The 19,196-nt window shown below is 41.6% G+C and overlaps 1 protein-coding gene across 1 annotated transcript in view; it reads left to right on the top strand.

The window, feature by feature from the left end:
* The window catches only part of LOC310990603 (uncharacterized protein), a gene marked incomplete at both ends in the record, with an annotated part of 161,546 nt that overhangs the window by 131,844 nt on the left and 10,506 nt on the right, over nt 1–19,196 (top strand). Inside the window, 2 exons of the mRNA XM_083978046.1 lie at nt 8,930–9,103; nt 10,307–10,480. Of these exons, the coding sequence (XP_083834172.1) occupies nt 8,930–9,103; nt 10,307–10,480 (348 nt within the window). The remainder of the gene's footprint in view (nt 1–8,929; nt 9,104–10,306; nt 10,481–19,196) is intronic.

Below are 19,196 nucleotides of genomic sequence, written 5' to 3'. Positions count from 1 at the left end.
GAGAGAAGTTGAACCATTACATCACCATGTTGCACTATCATATGCACCAACTGTATTTTCACCAATATTTAAAGAGCAACTAAACCCCTCAGTTTTGGATGACGTGCTCTAAGCTGGAAATTAAATAAATGCCTTGATTATGGGCGGGGCTCCAGGAGTACTCTCCAATCCCCCCCCCCCCCGAGCGACTCTGACAGCACTAGTAGCGTGGACACTACCAGGAGCGGACGCCGGAGCCGTGACACAGTGCATCTACAGCCGATACGCCGGCTACCGTCTCCGCCGGGCGGGGCAGAGCCGCTAACGATTCTCATCCAGCCAGCTGCTAGCAGCCGTTAGCCGCAGCAGAGCCGTTAGCCGCAGGCAGCAGCCGGTGCTGATTGGTCGGGGAGCTGGGGGCCGGTGACGAAAGCAGCCTCCAAAACGCCAGCGGCCTCCATCTCAGCCAATAGAAAAATTTGATTGTAATAGCCGTGTTTCAACCCATAGAGGGCAGTCACACTTACATTTTTACTACAAAATACACCAAATTGAAATATTTTTACTAAAATGTCAAGAGTTGGACCAGAATCAATCAACAACACTACTTCATACCCAAATGTATTTGTTTTGAGCAGAAAAAAATAAAGTCCAGTTGCTTTCAATTTAACCTCCTTTGAAATACTATGACCTGGGCAAATGAGAATATGCACCGGCTTGTTTAGGGGTTTAGTTGCTCTTTAAATCAGATTTTTATTTGAACAGATTTTATTTTTCCTCTTATCACAGATTGCGTTCCTGTGGACTCTCAGAGACTCACTGTGAAATTGTGGCCTCAGCTCTGAAGTCCAACCCCTCCCACCTGACAGAACTGGACCTGAGTGACAACGACCTGCAGGATTCAGGAGTGAAGGTTCTGTGTGCTGGACTGGAGAGTCCAAACTGTAGACTGGAGACTCTGAGGTCAGTTTGGCTGTCATAGGTTTTTTTCTGTATTCAGCTCAAATGTTTGAATTTTCAATTGTTCATTGGTTGAGGATTTAAACAAAGAACTGGAGAAGAGAAAGGACTCAGTGTTATTATTACTACAAGAGGAAGTTGAGACCAGTCATAGAGTTTGTGATGGACAGAAGTTCTATCATTTTAAAATCTATATTTTATCTTCAAATCATAAACTTGATGATGATCAAACTCACAGATCTTCTGCTGCTGATTGGAACATGACAGAAGCTTCATCTGTCTCCAACAAATATTGCACCAAGCTGAAGTCACATTAGATGATGATGATGAACGACAGGAGATTTGAGATTTCTGGAAAAACCAAAGATTTCTAAGGTTCCAGTTTATTTCCAGCTGGTTCTTGAGAACAGAACCTGTTGTATCCATTTTCACTGTTGATTGTTTCATTTGTGGTGTCTGTTCAAACAGATTTATAGGATTTAATGTTCAAAAAGAAATGTGTTTCCTTCCACTGTAGATCTGACATAGGGATGAAATGCTCTGATAGAGCTCAGGGCTCTTTGAGGCCCAATAACAGAAGGACAAAGTCCCACTTCTCATTTAAACACTGATTGTATTGCCTTCTTTCCGTCCCAATGATAAAAAGAAGGTCACGGTGATTGGTCTATGGTGTTCGGATGCATGCATGTGTGGTCGAATAATTAGTGCCCAAACCGGTTTCAATAGTAAAAAACAACATTTATTAACAACAAATACCTCTTTTGTAGTGGAGGCAGGACACAAAACGACACATCAACACGGTCAAAAACTGTTTGCCTTCGACCAGCAACACCTGGCGCTAATTGTCCTCAGTTTAAATCACCCCCGTGACCCGAAGTGCGTGACGCCACTTCCGGTGCATGGAGGTTACAACAATAAAACCCTGCCACCAACAGAACACCAAAATAAAAGCTAAAATGGCTCCTACATACCAGCCCCTAAATTGCTTCTGGCAGAAGACAGAACAATTTCAAAAACATATATAGGCTACCAGGAGGAGCCATGACATTAAATCAAACAGTCAAAACACACATCTTTCACAGTCTGTGCGGCCCCAATAGCCACGGTGACGTCCAGCTCTCCCGCAGCTCCGCTGTGGCGTAGCCCCAATAGCTACGGTGACGACCAATGATGAGCTCCAGCTGCTCCGCACTGACGAGTCGAACCACGGCCCCAATAGCCACAGTGAAGAGCAGCTCCAGTTGTGCCGCTGTGTTGGTCCGCAACCCCAATAGCCACGGTGACGACCAGCAGCTCCAGCCGCTCTGCTGACGACCTGTAGCACCTGGCTCCGGTGATAGCAGTGAATGGTGGTGTGCTGCGGCAGCATGAACATCCGCTCAGTCCAAAAAAGTCACGCAAAGTCCGTCAAAAAAGGCAGGTTTTTGACTTTTGTATTGCCTTCTTTCCGTCCCAATGATAAAAAGAAGGTCACGGTGGCTGGTCTAAATAATTAGTGCCCAAACCGAGGTTTCAATAGTAAAAAACAACATTTGTTTACAACAAATACCTCTTTCGTAGTGGCAGGCAGGTGCGCGATCGTAACGTCTGTGGGGGGGGGGGATCGTAGCGGAAATAATGAAAGTAATGGCAAACAAACACTGCATATCTCCAAAATCAGGCAGGTTTCCAGGATGCCAAGTCGCCTACTCATTAGGGCCACGGACAATCGCACTGTCGATCTGTGTTTTGTTCTGATAGGAGTTACCGTTTTGTCACGCTAAGCCTAAATGTGAGACCGGTGCAGAGGCAGAAAATGGCTCTTTTTCTCCACGTTTCTGTCTGTCTCAGCCTGCGGGGGCCCCTATCGCTGTGGTAACCACCTGGAGTTGCCGTGGTAACCAGGCCAGAGCTCGTTAACTTCATAAACAATCCACCTGCCGCTCGTTTAAATGTTTATAAACAGAGACACAGCTAAATCAGACTGACACAGGATGCAGCTCATAACATCTGTCAAGTCAGTCACACACACACAGACACACACACACAGACTCTAGAACCAGCTTCATGTGATTACAGTTACAGACACAGACACACACACACACACACACACACACACACACACACACACACACACACACACACACACACACACACACACACATCAAAACACACAGGTAACACTCCTCTCCCACACTCTAAGGGCCTCGATATACTTGCTGTAAACTACGCGTACGCGAGCTGCCGCGCGTATCCTGCGTCCGTTTGATGCGTCGCCTGCGACCGAACGCACATATCGACGCGAGGTGACGCGACGCAGGATACGCGCGGCAGCTTGCGTACGCGTAGTTTACAGCAAGTATATCTCAGTTCAGTTCAGTTCAGTTTTATTAACATCCCGAGGGAAATTGGGTTTGCAGCAGGCATCACAGACACAAGACAAGAAACAGCATCCAAGACATCAACATGTCACCAGGCACACCATACTGCAGCAACACATTAAAAAACAGCACGAGCAATAGAAACATACCACCAATAAATCACTGTTGATAATAATAATAATAATAATAATAATAATAGCATACATAATACATAATGCATAATGCTCTGCGCAAGTAAGAATGCAAACAGTCTACACAGTGCATTAAAGTGCATAGTGCTGCAAGAATTGGAAATAAAAATAAAAATAAAATAAGATAAACAACATTTAATACCCAAGTGCATTAAGTGCAGAGGCCTGGGAGAATAACCAAGCCTAGCCCAAGAGATTAAGCCTGTCTATAGCAGCAGGGATAAAGGAGACCCTGGCACGCCGCGTTCTGGTCTTGGGCATCCTAAAACGGCGTCCAGATGGAAGGAGGTCAAACTCCTTATAAAGCGGGAGTTTGACCTCCTTCCATCTGGACGCCGTTTTAGATGGAAGGAGGTCAAACTCCCGCTTTATCTCGGCCCTAACACACACAGGTAACTTCATACACACACACACACACACACACACACACACACACACACACACACACACACACACACACACACACACACACACACACACACACACACACACACACAGGTAACCTAATGTGGTTACAGCTCCTCCATATCAGTGCTTATAGAAAGATGATCATGTGTCTGTCTGATCAGCTCTGTCTTGACCTTAAGATCGTGGGTTTGATTCCCATGTTGACAGAGATGGCACAACCGGCAGTAGCCCCGTGGGCCTTTCAAAATTTCCCGAGAGGAAATTTTCTAGTTTTAAAGTAGCAATTGCCGATGACAACCTGTGTCAAAAAGGAAAAAAGGAAGAAAAAAAAAAAACAATCGATCACGGACTTCATGATCGATTACCATGGCAAAGAACGAAGCTTCGAAGCTTCAACATTTTGGGTCAGCCCTAGTTACAACAATAAAACCCTGCCACCAACAGAACACCAAAATAAAAGCTAAATGGCTCCTACACTGATCATTAATCATAACTCATCTGAATGATTATCAATGAATTTATCAACATCTTTTATTCTTTCATCCTCACATAAATAACCTGCTCCACACAGTCCAGAGAGATGCCACTGGTGGAGCTGGCCTTTTTGATCAGCTTGTTCAGGCGGTTTTGGTCAGAGGTACGGGCTCTGGTCCCCCAACACACCACACAAAAGAAAAGTGCACTTGCCACAACAGACTGAGAAAGAACAGTCTGCTTTGCCCTTTTTTTGTAGACTCCATGTGGCTGGACCAGTCCATTTTGTTGTCCAGCAGCACACCCAGGTATTTGTACATGGAGATGGTTTCTATGTCTATTCCCAACATAGAGACAGGTAATGGTTTAGGTCTTGACCTCCTGAAATCAAGGACCATTTCTTTGGTCTTAGAGGTGTTGAGCTTATTGAGGGTGCACCAGTCCACAAAATCCACGACAGTGCTCCTGTAGCCTATTCCCTCTCGCATCCTCTCCTAATGCAGCCCACAACAGCAGAGTCATCTGAGTATTTCTGCAGGAAACATGTGCTGGAATTACGTTCAAAGTCAGAAGTGTAGAGGCTGAACAGAAAAGGTGAGAAACAGTCCCGTGGCGCCCCAGTGGTCAAAGAAAGTTATTCTGACCGTTGCATCAGAAGTGTCCAGGTGAGCATATACTCTCTGAAGCATGTAGATAAGTCCTCAACACTAATGTGAACGAGAGTGTTCTTTTTTTTCTTAACAATGCAGTGGCAACAGATGCTGATTAACACATATCCTGTGTCCTAACATCCTGCCGAGTAGATGAACATGTGGAAGAAGGCAGAGGTTTGAACACTTTATTATTGTTCAAAATACAGCACAAGGAGTGTAGGAACAGAGAACCTACTTCTCACTAGTGGAGTTAGACATGTGAATGCTGACGCAGAATATGAGTACATATTCCAAAAAAAAAAGATGGTGAGCTCTGATTGTTGACCGAGACAATAGGTACGTGAGGATTAATTGAAAAAAGAAAAAGTTTGATCTCAAGTGTTTCACTAAAAATTAATAAAAGTTAATAATTAAGATGAATAAAGTAGCCTAATTTATATTCATATTTGTAAAAATCAACATTTATAAAAAATAAAGTTTGGGTGTGGTATAAATGTATTACAGGCAGTTATGATGTTGTTTAACCTGCATTCAACATGTGATATCAGAATCACATGACTTTACGTAAATTATTTTGTTACAAAGCTCCTGAACAGAAAAATGTAAAAAATAATGTTATTAAATCTTCTCAGCTAAATACTCATTTTTTTTTTAGCTGTCCCAACCCTGCCAATATTATATTGTCTATTTAACAGCAACATCTAAATGTATTTACACTGCCTTCTCCAAATGTGTTAACTGGATATGTTCAAGTTTGTCTCCATTACATACATGACAGGGTTGTGCATGTAGTCTATGTATCAGTCACACCTGGAAATAAATTTATTGTGGATCGAGTCTCTTCATACTACATTGATTAGGACCTATTGATAGACTGATAACCTACCTTATGGAAAAAAGAGAGAAAGACAGAAAAAAGTGCAATTTGCTCTGAACTGATGTGTCATATGAGCCATGTGACGGCTGTTCAGATAAACTGATGACGCAGAAAAACGGGAACGATCAAACAAATACTCATCAAGGAATGATCAAATATTCATAATAATCCTCAGCCGCTGCTTTCAGTCTGCAAGCTTCAGAAAAATAGATAAAGAGTAGAAACTCAGGGTTAGTTGAAGAAAACCTGGTTCACAGAGTATGTTACCATCATGGGGGGGGGGGGGGGGGTGTATTATGTATTATAACCCCCCACCCCCCCCACCCCCCGACGCGTGCACACCTAAACCGGGCTCTACAAACAAACACTGGTGCGCATATCATGGGACTCATCGCTCATTATTAATAAATAATAGCCGGCTGCACAACTGAAAATATTGTAGCAACCCCGCAGTAATGTTCTTGTTCTGATGTTTAAGTTCCGTGATTTCTGACTGACTGTGAATGTGTACGGGCAGGTAGGGTATGGTTGGATGAGAAACTGAGGGGCTGGGGTGTGTGTGTGTCTGTGTGTAGGTGAGTGAGTGAGGAGGAGCAGAGGAAGAAGTGAGAGTTGTCAGATAAGTTTGTGTTATGTTGTTGTAGTTACGTCGGGCCGGACCCTACAATATCAATAAGAATGTGTGCTTAACATAGACGTCGGACGCTAAATAGCCTCCTTTCGGTGTCGTTAACCGATTGTGTCAGATGTGCCAGGGCGCGCACCTCTGTGCCAGGCTCGCGCTCTGCAGCGGTTTGTGTTATTCATCACACAGAGTTAGTTATTCATCACAGAGCGCGCGAGAGATTAATACACACATTCACACAGGCTACACACACATACGGGCTACACATGATACACAGACACACAGCTGAGGGGCCGAGGCGCGGCACGGAGAAATGCGCATCTGGTGGCGTGCCCCCATGGGTGTTTAATGTTATCCTCAATGCAAATTACACAAACTTTGAATTTGCTTTGTTGGAAAAAATATATATCCTACATGCCTATGATTGTTACTTTTGTAGCTATCTGTAGGAATGAAAGAAAGACAAATAAAATGTGAGTTTATCTTTTTCTGGCTGCTGGAAGGTGATTAACCTGCAAAGTGATAAAAACGAAGAGGATAGTTCAGATCTGAGAGAACGTCAGCGGTGACGTGTAGCCTGATATTCGATGTGCGACTCAGGGTTTCTTCAAGTAGCCTAAACCTGCCAACGAGCAGATTATTTTCACAGAGTCAGAGCAGGCATCGCGCCTGTTTAATCATCACTGATGGTCATATTTACTCTGACACGCAGCGTCTGAGCGACCCGGCCGTTGTTGTTACGTCCATAGACTGTGCAGCTGCTGCAGCGGTGTGTGTGTGTGTGTGTCTCAGGTTACAGGTAGAGCGGCGGGGGGCATGACATCATCGTTTCAGAAGAAATCCGTATTGGCCGTCCAGACGAAAACGCTGGGGCGGCGTTTTCAAATTTTCCCACTCTGGGACCCATTTTCAAAATATACGCCGTGTGGACGCGAGGCCAATCCAATAAAGTATTTATACGGATTCGAAATAAACGGATTTGTGTGGACGGGGCCAAAATAACTGTTTAACCTGCTTCCTGTTGCTTCCGCTGTTGGGACTTTAATTTTCGAATTATTGTTCTTTCTGAAGCTTCTTCAGCTCTTAACAGATGATGAGACATTGAACACTGTCAACAAGGAACTTTGTCCTCAACTCACTGCTTTTATTCTTTATTCAGATTGCAGGGCTGCAGGTTGTCAGAGATCAGCTGTTCTTCTCTGGTCTCAGCTCTGAAGTCCAACCCCTCCCACCTGAGAGAACTGAACCTGAGTGACAACAAGCTGCAGGATTCAGACCTGAAGGATCTGAGTGGTTTTCTGGAGAGTCCAGACTGTAGACTGGAGACTCTGGGGTCAGTTCACTGACTGTTACTGTTGTAGATCTGAGATATTTGATCCACAACTGAACCTGATTGATCTTCACTCAGAACTTGAATCATTGACTTTGATGTCATGAATGAAGGACGTTTGAAATAGTTGTTGTCTCGTGTTTCCAGTTGTTCTTCTCTCTCACTGACAATGACTCTTCACTTTCAGCTCATTTCACTCAGTCCTCATCAATAATGTCTGTGTTTACTTCACTTCAACCTTCAGGGGGCGCTGTCACAAACACATGTTAGACTGCTCTGTAGTGTTAGACCAGTCTTCATTTTGTTTACAGAAATGATTTGAATCTGATCTTAAAGTCAGAGCATTTGACTCGGATAAAGACTGACTGGTCTGAAGCATCACATTAGATGTGGGTGGGTGGGGTTTGTCCACAGGTTTGTGTTCAGTTGAATGTGTTTAGTTTTAGTTTCCTGAGACCAGGACCAGAGGTGGGTAGAGAGCAGCCAAAACATTTACTCAAGTGAGAGTATTGTTACTTTATAATAATATTACTCAAGTAAAAGTAAAAAGTAGTCATCCAAATATTTACTTGAGTAAGAGTAAGAAAATAAATAATTAAATAATCAGCGCATGAACGTAAGCAACTACGCAAAAATATAAAACAGCAAAGAACAAATTCAGATATTGTCAAAGAACAACACTTAACAACCGAGACAAGAAATGAAATCTTTACAAAGTAACAAAGTAAAGCAAAGTCAGCCACAATAACTTACATATGCATACAGACGCCTATGAAATGTCATAAACTCTTTGTGTGTGTTACCCTAAACAAACAGATTGCGCATTGCATCGATAAAAAGTAGCGAGTAGCAAGCAGAATGTAGCTCAATGTAACGGAGTAAAAGTACCGCTTCTTCTTCACAATTATACTAAAGTAAAAGTAAAAAGTACGCTGCATTAAAACTACTCTTACAAGTACAGTTTATCCAAAAACTTACCCAAGTAAATGTAACAGAATAAATGTAGCACGGTTCTACCCACCTCTAACCAGGACCAAGAATTAATGTTGTACTGCTTTTATTTTTTATTCAGATTGGAGAACTGCAGTTTGTCAGAGATCAGCTGTTCTTCTCTGGGCTCAGCTCTGAAGTCCAACCCCTCCCACCTGAGACACCTGGACCTGAGCTGGAACAAGCTGCAGGATTCAGGAGTGAAGGATCTGAGTGGTTTTCTGGAGAGTCCAGACTGTCGACTGGAGACTCTGAGGTCAGACTCTGTTTTATTTCTGTGCTCAGATGAATGTGAAGTGAAAGTTGTGTTGACACTGAGCTGCAGACATGAGGCTGATATTAGACTGATCCACACTGAGGGTCGTCATGGTGACGTCTGTTTTCTTCTTCTCTGGTTTTAGTCCAGTCTCTGTTTCTCTTCACATTTCACCTCCACTACAGAAACACATGTAATGTGTCAGACAATCACTGATCTATAATCAATAGCTGGTGGCTCCTCCTCTTTCCTGAGGCTCTGTGATGTTTGTAGTGAAATATTCAAAGCCAACATGTCATTAGAGCTGGTGTTGCCATGGATCTGCTGGATGGATTCAGTCTGGATCCACAGGGTCCTGACTCCATTGGATTTGATTCAGTCAGAGATATTTCACTGACAGTTTCTATTTGTTTGGATATGAATGAGATTCTCAGAGAACTGAAGCTGTAAATTGTTCCTCTGACCTGCTGCATTGTTACAAACATTAATGTTCACCATTCATTTATTTTATTTCATCATGTGTAGAATAAAAACCAGTTTGCTCTTTGTTCAGGTGACACCAGCAGCTCTACACCTGAACACCTCTGGTTGTGTCAGACACAGGAGTGTTAAACATCAACCTCAGCTTTTATGAGTCCATACTGGATTATTCATGTTGGGAGAACAGATTTTTCCCTCCAGCCCAACATCCCATAATAACAAGTTGTGTGTGTGCTGGTTTCAGCTCTTTGAAGAAGTTGGAGCAGGTTCAATGTGTGAAGTCAGTCAGCAGGTTTTTCTGTCTCTGAGCTTCATCAGCTGCTTCATTCAACATGTGTTTCTATCACATGTTTGTTGTCATGGCAACAGAGTTCAGCCTCACATGTTTGTTGTCTTTGAAAACTTGAGCATCATCAGTAAATCTCTGATCAATGTGGCTGCTCAACATGAGTTTGTCTGGATGGAGCCACAGGTGGAGCTGACAGGTGAAGAGGCGGAGTCACTGCGTCTGTGTTGAAGCAGCAGCAGCTTCTCATGAATATTAATGAGCTGTTTTCTCTCTATGTGACTGTTTAACCTGCTTCCTGTTGCTTCAGATGTTGGACTTTCATTTTCTAAACTTGTTCTTTCTGAAGCTTCTTCAGCTCTGAACAGATGATGAGACACTGAACGCTGTCAACAAGGAGCTTTGTCCTCAACTCACTGCTTTTATTCTTTATTCAGATTGAAGAACTGCAGTTTGTCAGAGATCAGCTGTTCTTCTCTGGTCTCAGCTCTGAAGTTCAACCCCTCCCACCTGAGACACCTGGACCTGAGTGGAAACAACCTGCAGGATTCAGGAGTGAAGGATCTGAGTGGTTTTCTGGAGAGTCCAGACTGTAGACTGGAGACTCTGAGGTCAGTTCACTGACTGTTACTGTTGTAGATCTTTGATCTTTGATCCACAACTGAACCTGATTGATCTTCATTCATAACTTGAATCATTGACTTTGATGTCATGAATGAAGGACGTTTGAAATAGTTGTTGTCTCATGGTTCCAGTTGTTCTTCTCTCTCACTGACAATAGCCATGTTTCCATCCAAAGTGATTCGAATTACTGGGAAATGCGCATTAAAAGAAATTCGAATTGTGTGTGTTTCCATCTACGGACTTTGCACCCCCCCCGGACGGATTGACGGTCTGATTTGAACACATTAGCGCGATTTAGCTGGATAAAACTTCATTACCTTCATAACGCGACCTGTCCGTGTGTGTGTGTGTGTGTGAGAGAGAGAGAGAGAGAGTCGCGGCTGCCACAGACTTTATTAATGATAAACGCTGGATGCGCTGGTTGATAGGCGTTTCGTTTTTACTGAGGAGGAACTATGAAGAAGTGCAGTACCGTCATTATGAAGGTGTGTGGGGGCTTTTATTTTGCCATGGCGGTGCCACAATTAATTAATTAATTGTTGTGTGACAGCGGAAACCCTGATGTTGTCTTGTGAGCGAACTGCAAACACGGGAGTAGACGGGGTGAAAGTGCGCTACGTCACACTTGATTCGCATAGAGCTGTTTCCATCCCATTCGAATCAACCAAAACCCGGCCATAGCGAGCGTATTTCAGTTTGTGCGAATCAGGGGATGTTAATGCGAATCACGGCGTTTCCATCATCATTTTCCGATGCGATACATCTCGATGCGCATCTAAACAGCTGATGGAAACGCACCTAATGACTCTTCAGAGATGATCTGAATCTGATCTTAAAGTCAGAGCGTTTGACTCAGATAAAGACTGACTGGTCTGAAGCATCACATCAGATGTGGGTGGGTGGGGTTTGTTAACAGGTTTGTGTTCAGTTGAATGTGTTTAGTTTTAGTTTCCTGAGACCAGGACCAGAGGTGGGTAGAGTAGCCACAACATTTACTCAAGTAACGCCAGGTTCACACCGGACGCGGAAGCGCCGTGAAGCGAAGCGGCCGCGAGCCGCGTCCCTCCAGTTCACACCAGACGCTGATTTCTCCACGGCGGTCGCAAGCGCCTCTGCTCCTCAGCTGTTGTTTACTCACATTCAGAGCTGTTTTTTTTTTTTACATCATGGATAAGTAAATAACCTCATATTGAATTGAATTGAATTGAATTTATTAAAGGATAGCCCCTTGAGATGTAGCATCTCATTTTCAAGGGGGTCCCTAAAATATAATATATTATATAATTATAACACCGTGTGCTGTGGGTCAAACAACTCCCTCCACTTCCAAGATTAATTTCACGTCGTCCTTCACTTGACAGCAACTCGTCTCTGCCTCCCTCTCTCGCTCTTTCCCTGTTTGTTTTTGTGTTTTGACCCCCCCCCCCCCCCCTGCAGCCAGTGTGTCTATCCGTGTCTCCCTTTCGTGTGTGTGTTTTCTTTTTTTTTTTTTTTTTATATTTATTGTTTTTCCTTTTACAAAGCATTTTATAAAGTAACACAACATGAACATGGGGTGCTTTCTGTCACAAAATTACAGCAAAGTGTAACCAATCCAGTACAACTTGATATAGAAAAGAAACTTAAACAAAAGAAGGGCGTTTCAGAGAAATGTACATTTTCCATTGCTTCCAGATGTCATTGAATTTGGATTGCTGGAGCCTCATTGAAAAAGTGATTCTTTCCATTACATACACATTGTAAATAATATCATAGATTCATCTATAGATGGGACGTCTGGCTTGAGCCATTTCTTTGTAATTGCTTTTCTAGCAGCTAGACTCAGTATTCCAAATAAATATTTATTTTTCTCACTTACATTAGCTGAGTGTACAAAACCAAAAAGAAGTTTGTCCCAGTTAAATGTGATGACAGTACCAAATATTGTTGTTAGTTCTGAATAAACCTTGCGCCAGAAAATATTTATTCTTGGACAGGCCCAGAACAAATGGTAGTGATTGGCTTCCTGAGAACGACACAACCTCCAACAGCTAGAAGATCCTGTGTGGTAGCCCTGCTGAGCAGGTGTAATGAAATATCTAATGAGACACTTCCAGCCAAAAGATCTCCATGTGTTTGAGCATGATATCCTCCACTGAAATTCACAGTATTTAATCCAGGTATCTTCTGAAAGGCAGCTGTTGGTTTCCCTGTCCCATTTTTGTTTTATATATGTGGTATTCACTGTTTTTATTTCCTGCAGGCCTCTATAAAGTCTAGAGATTACTTTAAGCATGGAATCTGTCCTATAAGCACTGATAAACACTTTTAATAAACTGTTTTCCAACGCCTTTTGACTTTTTAACATAGTGCTGTTTAGGTGGTGGCGTACCTGAAGAAATCTAAAAAAGTCACTATTGTTGAGACCATGTAATCTTTTCAACATCTGAAAGCTCTTCAGTGTTGTCTGGTTGAACAAGGTACAATATGAGGAGAGACCCAGGCTAACCCATCTCCTATAGTTGGCATCCATCTTATTTGGGGCAAAGTCAAGATCGTAGCAGCACCATTTCAGAATCTTCACCTCTTCTAACATATCATTTCTCGAGATAACGTTTAACCATGTTTTCAGTGTTAGGTTGATCCATTTATTTCCTGTTTCCATCAAGCATTTAATTAGTCTTTTATCCCCTATTCTTGCTTGAATTGGTGTCGTCCCCGATATGTTTTCTTCAATTTCCTTCCATCTTGCTTTGTAATCTGAGACGCACCAACAAAACAGGATCCTTAGCTGGGCTGATACATAGTCATCTTTTAGGCTGGGAAGAGCCAGTCCACCCTTATTTTTTGATATTTGAAGAGTTTGGAACCTTATTCTCGGTTTTTTCCCCTGCCAAATGTAGCGTGATAATAATTTATCCCATTCGTTAAATTGTTTATCATTTATTTCAATTGGGAGGGTCTGGAATAGATATAATATCCTTGGTAGGATGTTCATTTTTACCGATTCAAGTCGAGATTCAAAACTTAATATTGGAATAAGATTCCATCTCTTTATATCTTCCTTTAATTTTTTATTTAATAGATCAAAATTTAAGTTGTATAACTTTGATAAATCTTTTGGGATGTTGACTCCCAGATACTTCATATGTTCTAGATCCCATTTTATTTGAATCTTAGAAGTAATGTTTTGGCTAGGTTTGTAATTGAAGTTTAATATTTGGGTCTTTTGGATGTTCAGTTTATAGCCTGAGACAGAACCAAAAGCATCTAGGAATGATAGTAGTTTCAAAATTGAATTTTCGGGGTTTGACAAACTAATTAAAACGTCGTCAGCAAATAAGGAAATCTTGTATTCTTGGTCTAATATTTTTATACCAGAGATATTATTATTCTGAGTAATCCCCTGATTTAACGGTTCGATAAACAATGCGAACAACAATGGGCTCAACGGGCAGCCTTGTCTAGTCCCTCTTTCCAGGCCAAATGGGTTTGAAATTGCTCCATTTATTTTTACTCTGGCTTTTGGTTTATTATATAGTGCTTTAATAGTTTTAATAAAAATTTGATGAAATCCAAATTTGTCCAATAGTCGAAATAGGAACTCCCAATTAACCCGATCAAAAGCCTTCTTGGCGTCAAGACTTAACAATACTGCCTGGAGTTTATTTTTGTTTATCTCCTCAATCACATGTAGCGTTCGGCGAATGCTATCTTGTGTCTGCCTTTGCTGAATAAAACCTGTTTGATCTAGACTTATTATCTGAGGGAGAATATTTTCAATTCTTTTTGCCAAGATGTGGGTAAAGATCTTATAGTCTTGGTTCAAAACACTTATCGGCTGATAGCTTCCACAGTCTAACTTGTCTTTACCGTCTTTTGGTATCACAGAGATCACTGCTTCTTTCCAAGAGAGAGGAACAATACCAGTTTTAAGCACATAGTTGTATGTAGTTTTCATTCTAGGGGTGAGTAAGTCCTTCATCTCTTTGTACCACTCCGCCGGAAATCCGTCTGGCCCTGACGCTTTGTTTATCCTTGAATGTGATATTGCCTTTTTAATTTCTTCATCTGTAATTTCACCAATTAGAAACCTATTTTGTTCATCGCTCACTTTGGGTAATTTTATGAGTTTAAAAAAAGCTTCCATCGCTTCTTCATCCGTTTTGGGTTGGGCATATAGATTGGTATGAAATGTTTCAAAGGTTTGTTGGATATCTTTTATTTTGTAGTGTGTAGAGTTGGTAATGGGGTCTCTTATTTTATGAATTGTATTTTCTGCCTGTTGCTTTTTTAATTTGTAAGCTAATAATTTAGCTGATTTACTTCCGGTTTCATAGTATTTTTGTTTTAGAAGGGTTAATTTTTTCTTAATATCATTTGAGTAAATTTCATTCAATTCGTTTTTTTTCTTACTCATTTCCATTTTTATTCCTGGATTTAAGGTCTTTTTATGTGCATTCTCTAATTTTTCCAGTTCCGACTGTAACTGTTCAATTTTTGCTTTTCTCTGTTTTTTCAAACTCGAGCAGTAGCCTATAAGTTTTCCCCTTAGAACCACTTTGCAAGCATCCCAAAGAGTTAGTGGGGATACTTCTCCGTTGTCGTTTTCATCAAAATATTGCTTTATGTCTGTTCTTATTTGTTCCCGCATTGGATCTAGGATCCCTGTGTTTAGGCTCCAAATGGTCCTCTTTTTTTCGGTGTCTAATGTTACATTTAAGTAGACTGGTGCATGATCTGATAAATCCATAGTCCCAATATTGCAATTTGTAACCCTATAAATGTCCCTTTGATACATAAGGTAATAATCAAGCCTAGAATAGATCAAATGTGGGTGAGAAAAAAAAGTGAAGTCTTTTTTAGTCGGATTCAGTTCTCTCCAAGTATCACAGAGACCGAGCTCCCTCATCATTATTTTTATATTTTTAGTAGTCTTCTTTTCTCCTGTGTGGCAGGGTTTTGATGAGTCCAGGGTTGGGTGTAGTCTAACATTGAAGTCTCCACCACAGATTAGGGTGCCCTGCGCTTCCGAGACTAATAACTCAAAAATTTGTTTGAAAAATGTCCACTCAGATAGTGGAGGAGCGTAAACATTCAAGAAGGTAACTAAAGCACCCTGTAAATAACCTTGGACCAGAACAAATCTCCCATCCAAGTCTTTCTTTTCATAAATGCACTCAAAATTTAATTTCTTAGAAATTAAGATTACCACCCCTCTCTTTGAGCCCTGTCTATAGGAAGACGAGTATTGATTAAATCGCCATCTTATAAGTTTTTCATGTTCCGAATTTGATAAATGTGTCTCTTGGAGGAGAGCTACTTCTACTTCTTCCCTCTTTAATTTTGCCATAATTTTGTTTCTCTTGATTGGATTGCCTAGACCATTTACATTATACGTAATGACCTTAATTGACTTGGTACTTTGCATTGTATGTCATTTAAGTATAATTGAAGCCCTGAACGCCTAGATAAAAAAGAAAAAAAAAGACTTCTGCACCCCTGGTACTGTGGGTAACAATAGCACCAACACGAACCTTAACTATAACAAAACAGAGAACACAACAAAAATACACTTTGACTTCCAATGATGAGGCCTCTTTCATGGCCTCGTAACTCAGATGGAACGTGAGTTGAGAGGGAAAGTTGTATGACAGATTGACTATATAGGATCTTAGGTGGCAGCAACCACTTCAGGGTGTCGGGTCAGGACACAGGTAGGTGCAGAATGAAGGACAGAGCCAGCAATAAAGTTCAACCCTTTATGAATTCCAGTGGGCGTGTGTGTGTGTGTGGTTTCTGCAATGTTAAACACAACAATACAGATTGATTAGAAATAAGGTACAACTTAACATAAAAATATACTGAGTTAGATATACAGTATACTATATCTCCAATCAGATAACAACTACAGCTCCAAATGATTTATGAACTTAAATCATTATTAATCAATAAACAGAGAATGAGCATTGATATGCAAAAGATTAGCAGTACAGTAACCTAGCATAAGGCACACAGGCTATTGCTAGTTAGCAGCTACTTGTCTGACACTCATTAGCAACTAAGTGTTTATCACATAATGAAATCTGATGGCCAAAACTACTGCAGTCATCAGTTGACTCGTAAATAGAACAGAAATATCAACATAGTGTAACATATGAATACAACAACATAACTCACGGCTCAATGGACGCACACACTGTAGACACATGGAGGGACAGTTCAGCCGATATGCTCCGAGCTGAGCAGTACGCATGTGGTGCGTTCAAGGACCTCAGCAGTGTAGGAATTCACATGCACAACAATTATCAACAAACTTAAAGGAATAATGCTCAGAGGGACAACCTTTTGTACAAAAGTCTCTTCCATCTAACGATGAGGGCCCTCTTCAGCTTCTAAGCTGATAGACAGGTCCACAGTGTCCAGTAAAATGTCCCGACTTCACATATTTATTCCTTATGCCCTTAAAATTATCTACTTAGGCTAAAATGCGTAGTATTACACAAATAACCTCACAGAATATGTCTGTTTTCTAGTATATGATTCTCTCATCTCAGTGTCAAGTCACAGGGAGAAATAGGTATGTGATCGTTACATTATTAATACTTATCAAGTGTCCTGACGTCGGAATCTTTGAAGTATCTCTTTGAAGCCGTGTTTGGTACTCAGGTTCTCCCGGTTTCCTCGCCTTCCGCTGGGTCGCCAAGTCAGCTGGCTGATCTGATCCAAGAGAGAGGTTGGGTTTTTCAGAACCGTCCCCGGTATTCCCCTCGCTGCCATGTCTTCCGTTGCCGCCTCTGCCGAGTTGTAGATCACCGTGCCTTCCTTGTAGTGCACCCGCAGCCTGGCTGGGAACGGGGTCTGAAACCGTATGTTTCTTTCCTTCAGCGCAGCCTTTGCCTCTGTGTAATCCCTCCGCTTCCTCAGCAGCTCCGGTGCGTAGTCATGATCCATATGTATCTTCTTCCCCTGGAAGTCGATTCCCTTTCTTTGCCATGTTTTTTTAAGTACCTCTTCTTTCATTTTAAAGCTGGAGAATTTGACCACGATGGATCTTGGCGGGGCTTCGGCCGGGGTTTCGTGTTGAGCGCCCGGTTCGCCCTCTCAATATTCAGGGCTGTGGAGGACGGGAGCTCCAGGCCTTTAATTAGCAGATCTTCCACGAACTTAGTCATTGTTGCCGTGCCTTCTTCGGCTCCCTCCTTTACCCCATATAGTCTGACATTCTCCCGACGGGAGCGCCCCTCCAGGTCCATCAATTTAGCTTCTGTTTGCGCCTGAAGTTTCACCAACTCAGCCAAAACGTCCTCTGAAGACTGGATTTGAGTCTCCGCTGCGTCTATGCGCTCCTCCGTCTCTTCCACTCGTTTGTAGATCTTATTAATGTCTTCACTGATGTCGGTCAGTTTCTGGCTAGAGTCTTTTCTAAATTCTCGTAGCTCTTTCAGGATAATTCCGAGCTTAGCATCATGGCTGTGCTCCGGGTCAGTCGGTTGCGTGTCCGCTAGCATGTCGTCGCTAGCTTGTGACAGACGATCTTCTTCCATGTCGTCGTTTTCCTTCCTTTGTGCGACACTTTTCTTAGTTTTCCTGGGCATGTTCTTTGGCCCTTTTCATTTGCCTCTATATTTGCGTGTCTCAAAGGTATTTCAAGTCGTGGCCGGGCCGTGTTTAAATATTACCGTCGGGAGCCTGCTAGTCTATGCTGCCATCGCTTCGCCAGCCAGACCGGAAGTCCGTGTGTGTGTTTTCATCTCTCTAGCTCTCTGTTGAGAGTCTGTTAAATATAAATAAGATCGCATTTGTCAATCGCTGTATCATGTGATATTGCCTTTTTAATTTCTTCATCTGTAATTTCACCAATTAGAAACCTATTTTGTTCATCGCTCACTTTGGGTAATTTTATGAGTTTTAAAAAAGCTTCCATCGCTTCTTCATCCGTTTTGGGTTGGGCATATAGATTGGTATAAAATGTTTCAAAGGTTTGTTGGATATCTTTTATTTTGTAGTGTGTAGAGTTGGTAATGGGGTCTCTTATTTTATGAATTGTATTTTCTGCCTGTTGCTTTTTTAATTTGTAAGCTAATAATTTAGCTGATTTACTTCCGGTTTCATAGTATTTTTGTTTTAGAAGGGTTAATTTTTTCTTAATATCATTTGAGTAAATTTCATTCAATTCGTTTTTTTTCTTACTCATTTCCATTTTTATTCCTGGATTTAAGGTCTTTTTATGTGCATTCTCTAATTTTTCCAGTTCCGACTGTAACTGTTCAATTTTTGCTTTTCTCTGTTTTTTCAAACTCGAGCAGTAGCCTATAAGTTTTCCCCTTAGAACCACTTTGCAAGCATCCCAAAGAGTTAGTGGGGATACTTCTCCGTTGTCGTTTTCATCAAAATATTGCTTTATGTCTGTTCTTATTTGTTCCCGCATTGGATCTAGGATCCCTGTGTTTAGGCTCCAAATGGTCCTCTTTTTTTCGGTGTCTAATGTTACATTTAAGTAGACTGGTGCATGATCTGATAAATCCATAGTCCCAATATTGCAATTTGTAACCCTATAAATGTCCCTTTGATACATAAGGTAATAATCAAGCCTAGAATAGATCAAATGTGGGTGAGAAAAAAAAGTGAAGTCTTTTTTAGTCGGATTCAGTTCTCTCCAAGTATCACAGAGACCGAGCTCCCTCATCATTATTTTTATATTTTTAGTAGTCTTCTTTTCTC

This window comes from Trachurus trachurus (assembly GCF_905171665.1).
Source record: "Trachurus trachurus genome assembly, chromosome: 1".
Lineage (NCBI taxonomy): Eukaryota > Metazoa > Chordata > Actinopteri > Carangiformes > Carangidae > Trachurus > Trachurus trachurus.
Note: the sequence above shows the minus strand (reverse complement) of the source record. Positions and strands in the feature narration are given on the sequence as shown.